This window comes from Scomber japonicus, chromosome 10 (assembly GCF_027409825.1).
Source record: "Scomber japonicus isolate fScoJap1 chromosome 10, fScoJap1.pri, whole genome shotgun sequence".
NCBI lineage: Eukaryota > Metazoa > Chordata > Actinopteri > Scombriformes > Scombridae > Scomber > Scomber japonicus.
In genome coordinates this window covers 11,004,915-11,014,198 of record NC_070587.1, presented here as the reverse complement: position 1 = coordinate 11,014,198, position 9,284 = coordinate 11,004,915, and the positions used below count along the sequence as shown (strand labels likewise).

The 9,284-nt window shown below is 40.2% G+C and overlaps 1 protein-coding gene across 1 annotated transcript; it reads left to right on the top strand.

The window, feature by feature from the left end:
* Positions 1 to 1,597: 1,597 nt before the first annotated feature.
* nmt2 (N-myristoyltransferase 2) lies at positions 1,598 to 8,800 on the top strand. Its single transcript, XM_053326965.1, has 12 exons — positions 1,598 to 1,795; positions 2,209 to 2,326; positions 3,408 to 3,549; positions 4,204 to 4,322; positions 4,415 to 4,506; positions 4,597 to 4,713; positions 4,819 to 4,989; positions 5,168 to 5,276; positions 5,372 to 5,542; positions 5,631 to 5,798; positions 6,395 to 6,532; positions 7,838 to 8,800. Exons 1-12 carry the CDS (start codon positions 1,683 to 1,685, stop codon positions 7,856 to 7,858), a joined length of 1,479 nt encoding a protein of 492 aa, XP_053182940.1. The 5' UTR covers positions 1,598 to 1,682; the 3' UTR covers positions 7,859 to 8,800.
* The last annotated feature ends 484 nt before the right edge of the window (positions 8,801 to 9,284 follow it).

The window sequence follows — 9,284 nt, the reverse complement described above, 5'->3', positions numbered from 1 at the left end:
GTACCTTTTTATGTGACAATATTTTGAAAACAATAGGAAATGTTATGGCTTAACATAGTAATAAGGAAAAGTACTTGTTATACTGGGATAAGACAAAAGTTATATCTAAATTAAGTGCTTTTTTGAAGTTATTTTGACCTCTGTTTAAGTCATTTATGTTGCACTTCATTCCAGCCATGTCCCCTTGTTTTGTATTGTTTGCTGTGTGTACTCTACACCAAGTGTCCATGGTCTTTAGTTTTGGAAAAATGTTCAGTGGTAATGTTTTAATGACTAAAAAACTAATTACATTCAGAATTTTTACTTAGTCCCATTGTGTAAGAAAAAATAACATCAACTAAATATCGTAGAACCTAAAGGCCCCGCAAAATTGTTAATTGGTTTCTGGTTATTTGATTGATTGCACATCTGTAAGTGAATTTACACCACGGAAGTACAGCATCAACAAAGATAGTATCTGAGTTATTATATAATGTTATGAGTCTGTCTTGTAAAAAAATGTAGTTAAGATCTATATGTTTATTTAGCAATATGGACCATGAGGACACATCAGAAACTTACGTTGTTTAATGAAATTACCACCAAACTGACACAGTAAATCTGAGACCAGGTAGTATTATTTCAGTACACATGGTTTATAACTGCCATGGATACTGTACTTTAAAGGGCAACTTCACAATTTTTCAAGCCTGTCTTAAAAAAATATTAAAGTGCCCAAATGAAAATCTGAAGTGTTCTTGCCATAATCGTTCCTCTCGTTGATACTTATCATTGTGTTTTTCAATCCTGGTCCTGAAGCACCCCTGCCGTGCATGTTAGGCTATAGATGTTTCCATTCTCCGTCACACAATTCAAATGAATAGGTTGTTATCAGGCATCTGCAGAGCTTGATGAATAGCCCATCATTTGAATAAGGTGTGTTGGAACAGGAAAATATCTAAAACATGCAGGGCAGGGGTGCTCCCTACTAGGACTGAAAAACACTGTACAATGTACTTACTGTACAATGTAAGTGATGTTAGGACCAAAATCTAAAATCCTCTTTCTGTGAAGCAATGTATTTAAAAGTTCATCTGAAGCTAATATGAAGAGAAATGGTCCAAACTAGTCAAATAAAGTATTCAAGTACTCAAATTTACTGTGATTTTAATACTTACTTTACTTTCACTGCAGCACACTGATGAAGGAAACGCAAAGAGAGGAAATTTAATGCAAACAATTAAATGTGGCAGATAGCTTCTTGATAGGATTAACTCAGACTGCTGAAGCCTCATATAAGATTTAAACTTTTAAATCCTTTTCTTTTTTTACAAAATGACTGGAAAACCTCTTTCAGTGCTCATATGGACACCTGACTGTTAAACAGATTGAAACATTGTGAACGTGTCCTTTAATTGGGATTGGCATTTTGCTGACACCTTGACATATGAAGGGCACTGATGCACAGACAATGAAGTGAATAGAGGTCCGTTTATCATGAAAATGAACCAGATAGATGAATTTGAGTGAACTGTAATTCAGGGTGGGAGTCTAGCTGTTTTTCTTCCCTCCATTGGCCTCTAGGCGGTGTTGTTTCCATTCGGATTTTCTTTGTTTTTCCATCTCTCGCCCGTTGCCCGTGATCTGTATCAGACGGTAGCTGACTATTTTTTTTTTTTTTTTTTAAATAAAACACATTTTTTATGATGGCGGAGGACAGTGAATCCGCGGCCAGTCAGCAGAGCCTGGAGCTCGACGACCAGGATACCTGCGGGATAGACGGAGACAACGAGGAGGAGAATGAGCACATGCAGGGGTGAGGATGGCCTGTGCAGCCCGGCGGGGAGACGCAGTAACGTTACTCCAGGATGCCTGTTTATATGTGGGAGCTCGGTCGGGAATGGCTAGCGCGGTTAGCTGTCCAAGTTAGCCGACACAAACACAGTCAGGTTGACCGCGGCAAGGCCGTCATTTCAAGCTAGCAACCATAAGAACATTGTTTATTTGAAACGTTCATGGCGTTGTCATTTTTTCCGGTTTAACAGTGTGAGCCCTCCCGGTGATAGAACAGCAGGATGACAGCCAGACTGACCGTTAGCTACCGTCAGCTTAGCTCAACTGTCAGTCGTTGCTATGGTAGCTAACGTTAGCTCTCTGCTGCTGGCTGTATGAAAGGAGTCAGCCTCCCTGTTCTCAACAATGATGTGCTGTCTGTTTTTACGTTTGTAGGAGTCCGGGCGGAGATTTGGGGGCCAAGAGGAAGAAGAAGAAGCAGAAGAGGAAGAAAGAGAAGCCAAGCTCTGGGGGAGCCAAGTCGGACTCTGCCTCTGACTCTCAGGAGATCAAGGTGTGATGAAGACCCATCCAAATACAATTATACAACTAGTGCAGTGGCTCGAATATGTTTTTTATACTCCATAACCTACTAACCAACTGTGTCACTGCTCAGGCTTATTGTAGACAGGTGACTGGGAAGAGGAGAGGGGAAAAGGATAAAACTCTTTTTGGACTTGGCAAACATTTAGGACAAACCTGTCTGACTTCAGTGTGAATGGGTCAGTATGGGAGTTATCCAGCCGTGGCCTCTACCTGTCTACCTTGCTGATAACCCCAATATATAATGGTGATGACTTCTAGCCACATAAACACTGAAGCACAGAGTAAGTTTACATTGACATTAGTAGTCCAGTCGTGATTGTGGGTTTGGAGTATCTCAAAGCCATTATCTTAATCTAAATTTCTGATCACTGTGTTGTCTTTTTGACAGGTGCTTTCTCAGTATGTTAGGTTAACAGTAAGTTTAAAACAGAAAATATGATGATAAACAATGTAGTGATGATCTGAACTTTGCTGTTAAAAAAGGCAAATCTAGCAGAGTGGGAAATGTTGTGGTAAATTAACTGAAGTGGAGGTAACCCAATCACTATGGAAAACCAAAAACCTTTGGCCTTCAGAGGCTGCCAGTTGTGGCCACGCGAAAGAAAATCAACAGGAAAGTACTAACTTAACTTATCAGAAACACTACAAACATAGAAAACTAGCCCACATCATCCGAAACCTACATACTGTACTATTAAAATAATGTTTAACATGAACATAATAAGCAGATTTCTCATTTAGATTTAAATGTAATATTCTGAAAATGATCAAAACCAGAATGAGACTCAAAACAGGGATTCCAGTGTGCATGCAAACATACTCATAATATGTTAAACATGCACATGTGTGAAAAAGGTATAACTCTCACACGTCCTCCATAATGTCTTTTGACCATGGTTAGATGATGAAGGATCTTCTGTTTTTAGATAAACTGTTGAATGCTGCTGCACGTCGTGTCAAGAGAGAGATTCATATGTGCTGTCTTCAAATTTAAAGACCACTCACAGTAATTCCTCTCATTTGTGTACATGTGCCTTCTTTGTATGCAGAATCCTGGCTTGCCCATTCAGAAGCTGCAGGACATCCAAAGAGCCATGGAGCTGCTGTCCTGCCAGGGTCCAGCAAAGAACATTGACGAGGCAGCCAAGCACAAGTACCAGTTCTGGGACACACAGCCAGTTCCCAAATTAAGTAAGTACTTACTCTGCAGATAAACCTTTGGATATTTGATTAATAATAACAGCGTGAGGAAGATCAGTAACAGTAAGGACACATTTTAATTGTGCTAATAGTCTGTCATGTTTAAAGCTTTCATCAAGAAAATGCACACATTTGGTACTTTATAAGCTCTTATTGGATGATGAAAGAAATTACTTATTATTCGCCTCCTTAATTCAAACTATCAACCTCAGCAGAAGGTTGTTTATTATTTTGCTGTGACACTGTTTCTGTGCACCAGTGCCATCTACTGGTTTAATCCTGACACAGTCTGTGCAGCTTGAAGCCAGCATCCCAAAAACATGTCAGCTGTGAAGTACAGTGGGGGTCCGGCCATACTCAATAGGCATGCTTTGTGGCATTAGGTTAAGCTGGTTTCCATGACAACTATTGGCTGAAGTGTCAGGTCTGTGCACGAGGGGGAGGTGCCATTGGCTTGCCTGGTCAACTCCGGACCGACAGAAGCAGATTTTTATAAGCGTTTGTGTGATGCTGTCAGCAGTTTTGGGTTTAATCAACTTGAAAAACGTTATTTTGGTGTTGACTCAGGAAAGTGCAACCTGAGCAAAACAAGATGATTGGAAAACAGTTTTAGATAGTTTGACACCTGCTGTGCTGTTTGTGCAGATGAGGTGGTGACGAGTCACGGGCCAATTGAAGCTGATAAAGAGAATATCCGACAGGAGCCATATTCCTTACCTCAAGGTTTCATGTGGGACACTCTGGATCTCAGCAATGCAGATGTAGTGAGTACAGTGGTCGTCTGAAACATGGAAACGATACATTACATTTTTTAGAAATGAAACACACAATAACTAACTGGCTGTGTGTTTTCCAGCTGAAGGAGCTTTACACATTATTAAATGAGAACTATGTGGAGGACGACGATAACATGTTCAGATTTGATTATTCACCAAACTTTCTCAAATGGTAAGCTTTCAGTTCTGATATTGTACTTGTTTATCACTTTGATGTTCAGTGAATTATTACAGTATGAAACTGTCTGCTCCCCCCTCTCAGGGCTCTACGTCCACCTGGTTGGTTACCTCAGTGGCATTGCGGAGTGAGAGTGTCCTCAAATAAGAAGCTTGTTGGGTTCATCAGTGCCATTCCTGCAGATATACGCATTTATGACACGTGAGCACTCACAACTGATCATACACATTTGGAGCAGGGATAGAGCTTCATGGAAACCTCTGTACTCTAAATATTTCTCTACTCTAATTCTCTCTGCTGTTTTAGGCTGAAGAAGATGGTTGAAATCAACTTCCTGTGTGTTCACAAGAAGCTGCGTTCAAAGCGTGTTGCTCCAGTGCTAATCAGAGAGATCACACGGCGAGTGAACTTGGAAGGGATATTTCAGGCGGTGTACACAGCAGGAGTTGTACTGCCTAAGCCTGTTTCCACATGCAGGTAAACTATCCTTGAAACAGGAAAACACACAGGACGTTGAGCCAGATTTAAAACCAATAAAAAGATTCTTATTGTGACAAACAAACATCCATGTGAAAGAACAAGAAGAAAAACACATCCTTTCATTGACTGTAATTGTTATCTGTTTCTCTTTTTCTCTCTCGCTCTCTCTTTTCAGGTATTGGCATCGTTCTCTGAACCCCAGAAAGCTTGTGGAAGTTAAATTCTCCCACCTGAGCAGAAACATGACTCTGCAAAGGACCATGAAACTCTACAGACTACCAGATGTAAACATTCACACCTGTCAGTCCAAGATCTCTCTTTACAGTACATATTTCACTGCAGGAACTTGTAGCAATTTTGTCCCTTTTGTCCCCCTCAGAGCATCAAGACTCCAGGTCTGCGGTCGATGGAGAGGCGTGACATCCGCCAGGTCACTGAGCTGCTACAGAAATACCTGAGACGTTTCCAACTTGCACCATCTATGGGAGAAGAGGAGGTGGCTCACTGGTTCCTGCCACAGGACAACATAATTGACACATATGTAGTCGAGGTATCAGGGATCAGTTTAATGCCTCAAACTATATCAGTGCCTGTTTGTTGATTCTTCTCTCCTTTTAAACAGTTTCTCTCTTTTTCAGGGTGCTGGCGGTGTTCTGACAGATTTCACTAGTTTCTATACTCTGCCCTCTACTGTGATGCATCACCCTCTCCATAGGAGCCTGAAGGCTGCGTACTCTTTTTACAACGTTCACACACAAACCCCACTACTGGACTTAATGAATGATGCACTGATCCTGGCCAAACTGGTAATGTTGATCTCTATTGTTGTGATGCACGTGTTGCTAGAGAAATATTTCTAATGTGTTAGCTGTTAAAGTGCTTTCTGACAGGAAGTGGTTGCTGCTGCCGCCTCCATTGTGTTTCCAATGTAAACACCGGAGTAAGGCAAGGAGAGAGAGGGCGGCTGCTGCTCACAAGAAGGCGACCAGCTAATTGCGGCTGCCATCAGTTCAGCTTATTTGTGGCTCATTGTGTGACCAAAGTGACAACCAAAACCACCCTGAAGCAAACAATACAGGAGCTAATTTCAGAGATGTCAGCTACTCTCAAAACGTGCTGTATTAATCACGTCTTATTGATAATAATTTCTTCTATTTGGCCGTGTGATATAATTAAAGTACACTGTAGGTGGATAGCATCATCCTGTAGCATACGATACACGTCATTAGTAGAATTGGAGGTAGTCCGCAGCTCCTGCAAGATGCTTGTTTCAATTGAACATTTACGTTGCTGGGTGTAGGACGTTGCAGTGATCACTATTGTCTGAAATCACCTTCAGCTTTGATGATTTTTATGATTCCGCATTTAGTTGGTGACTTCTTGTTCTGTGTGTTTTTAACAGAAAGGTTTTGACGTGTTCAACGCCTTGGATCTAATGGAGAATAAGATGTTTCTGGAGAAGCTCAAGTTTGGCATTGGAGATGGAAATCTGCAGTATTACCTCTACAACTGGAGATGTCCCCCTATGGACCCTGATAAGGTCAGTAGCAGGATATGTCTGGGATACAAATGTCCCATTAGCCACAGTGTGCTTCAGTGTCTGATGTTAAGACCCAATAATGAGAGGTGAACTAATTTGATGTGATTGGAACCTACAGAAAACCTGATTTAGAATCAAGTGTCTCATATCACCAGAATCTGCTGACTTTTGTCACGTACATTCAGGATAAGGCAGTATAGATGTTAAAATTAGATGCAAATGAAATCAAGAGGACTGCGGGAACAACAAGGCTAGTGCCGTAGGTTGCTATGGCAACACAGCAGAGCAGCGTCACTGAGTTCAACAAAACAAGAAACCCATTTAGCTACAGATTCATGATTTGGGATTTTCTTCAAAATCTTAATAAAGCTGCTGCTTGTTGTGCTGTAGCTTCTGTAAGTTCCACACTCAAATTAAGTGGACAGAGTTACTGTAGGCTACAGGATTAGTAATCAAGAGTGGGCACATTTTGCTGCCCAGACCACAAAGGCTCATTTGTCTTTATATTTGACACAGTTTTGAAGATATTGATATCAGTAGCGGTGCACATTTTATTTATTGTGTGCTCATTCATTTCATTCCAAAATGTCATTATTTTTGTGATGAAATACTATAAATTCAAGGTTCATGTATTAGCTTAGTCCTTAACTTTTCACCACCGTCCCCTCAGCCTCTTAAAGGACAAGTTAACAATTTTCTTTCTTAAAACAACAGTCAGGTTCCAAAATACTTAATCTTAATCATTCCTTCTGTCACACTGGCCATTAGATCATCCCGTCATAATAGACTTACAATGTAAGTGATGGGAGCCAAAATCTACAAAAATGAATTTGAAACTTTATTTAAAGCTAATATGAAGCTTCAGTCATCCAAATTAGTCATTGTCAAAGTCCCTCTTTTTGTTATTATAATTACACCACAGCTCAACACTGTCCGAGGAAACAAGGATCAGATATCCACTTGATGAGCCCCTTATCAGCTTCAGATTAACTTTTAAATGCGTTTTTGTACAAAATGACGTGTGGACACACTGGTTTTTGTCCCTCATCACTTATAATGAAAGCACATTTGAAGGCAACTTTTAACAGTATGAATAGGAGGAATGATTACAGTGAAGAAAACCTCAGTAAAGGAAAACAGTGGGATATGGCCAAAAAAGCTCCAGAAAAAAGCTGGCACGTGAACTTGAAATTCAGAATATTTTGTCACAGATGAGTTCTCATGTTCACAAATGAATCTCCACACTCTTATGATCACAGTCCTGTTTGAAAAACACATCTAAAAACAGGTGAACTTGTGTTTCAGGTTGGCCTCGTCCTTCAGTAGCGAGTCTCTTCATGGCTGCTACACACACACTGATCAAGAGGTCGTCAGCGACCTCTCGCTGTTCTGTACCTGGACACACAGGTAGCCCAAGCTAGACAATGAGAACTACAACAGTTAAACCAACCTGGTGACCGGGTAACTCGCCTTGCTCGAAGCGGGTCCCCCGGCACTTGTGTCATCAAGAACATTCTCAGCTCACCTGGAGGTGAAAACTCTTAAAATCATCAACATCCTGAATGTGAAGTCATGCTATGCCTGAGATACTCCTACAGTACAACGCTCTTGACATGCACACTTGCATTTAAAACACACCAGTTTGACATACAAGAGGATGCCTTGTCATTGTGAGTTTTGTTTAGTTCTTCCTCGTTACAAGGGACCGGCATGTCATTTCATTTCACTGACGTGGATCTATGTAAATGATAATCAATAAGTAAACATGACCAGATACAATTTGCAACTTTTCTCCTGTCTGAACGATTATTATTGTATCCACACTACAAAGGCAGTTGAATTATTATTTCAACCACCTCGTATCATTTCTGTGGTCAGAAGTGTCTCTGCTGAGAGCTTTGATGAGATATTCAGTCTCAGTGGAATTAGATGATATTAAGATGATGTTTCTTGGATAGCAGCTTATAAAGGAAGAAACATTTTTCCTTCAAACATTCTGGATAAAAATATCTTTTAAAAGTCAAACTATAAACATCTTCACGCACACATACAAACACTGTCAAATAACATGTACAAAAAGGATATCTTCATGGAAGGACTCATCCAACCGGTGCATTGATATACACGTTTTTGTTAAAAAATATATAGTTACCTGTACATTTAAAGCCAGATCATATTTATTCCTGTAGTGTGAGTTTGGGGTTTGGGAGGGCTGATCCAAAGTATTTTCCTCATGAGTAGTGTAGATGTCACTGAGTTCTTTCGGACCGTTCACTGAGTTCTTTCGGACCGTTCAGACAATGTTGGCTCAAGTGGTTTCTGATGAAGAATGTATTGCATCGATGAAGCACAATTTTTGAGTTCCTAAACAAGCGAAACATTTCCTTTTTTAAGGGTCAGTTTTAAGCCCAGATTTCAAATCAGATGGGTTGCGGTACGTACAGTATAACGTTTGTTTTTATAAAGAAAGTGAGCTGTAGTCATGTTATAAACCTGTTTCTGGAGCTGATATTTTTTAACAGAACATTCAAACCATGTTTGGTTATAGTAACTGTTGCTCTCATGCAAAGCTGTAAAATATAAACAGTCAATGGTTACTTGCATGTCTGTGGCGTCCTGTCTAGTTAGCAAGGCTCTTAAATTAGAGGCAAAAAAAAAGTAGCTAAATAAAGTAGGAATGACGTTATAATACCAATTAAATGAAAGCCAGGGTGGATTTTATTTCAATTTTGTACTAAAAAGTTTTCCAATG

Bases quoted from the DNA above. Each gene is read 5' to 3' on its own strand.
- nmt2 (XM_053326965.1), top strand. From the start codon at position 1,683: ATGATGGCGGAGGACAGTGAATCCGCGGCCAGTCAGCAGAGCCTGGAG. The intron at 4,323-4,414 runs GTGAGTACAGTG...TGTGTTTTCCAG, and splicing joins ATCTCAGCAATGCAGATGTA to CTGAAGGAGCTTTACACATT. The intron at 5,277-5,371 runs GTAAACATTCAC...TGTCCCCCTCAG, and splicing joins AACTCTACAGACTACCAGAT to AGCATCAAGACTCCAGGTCT.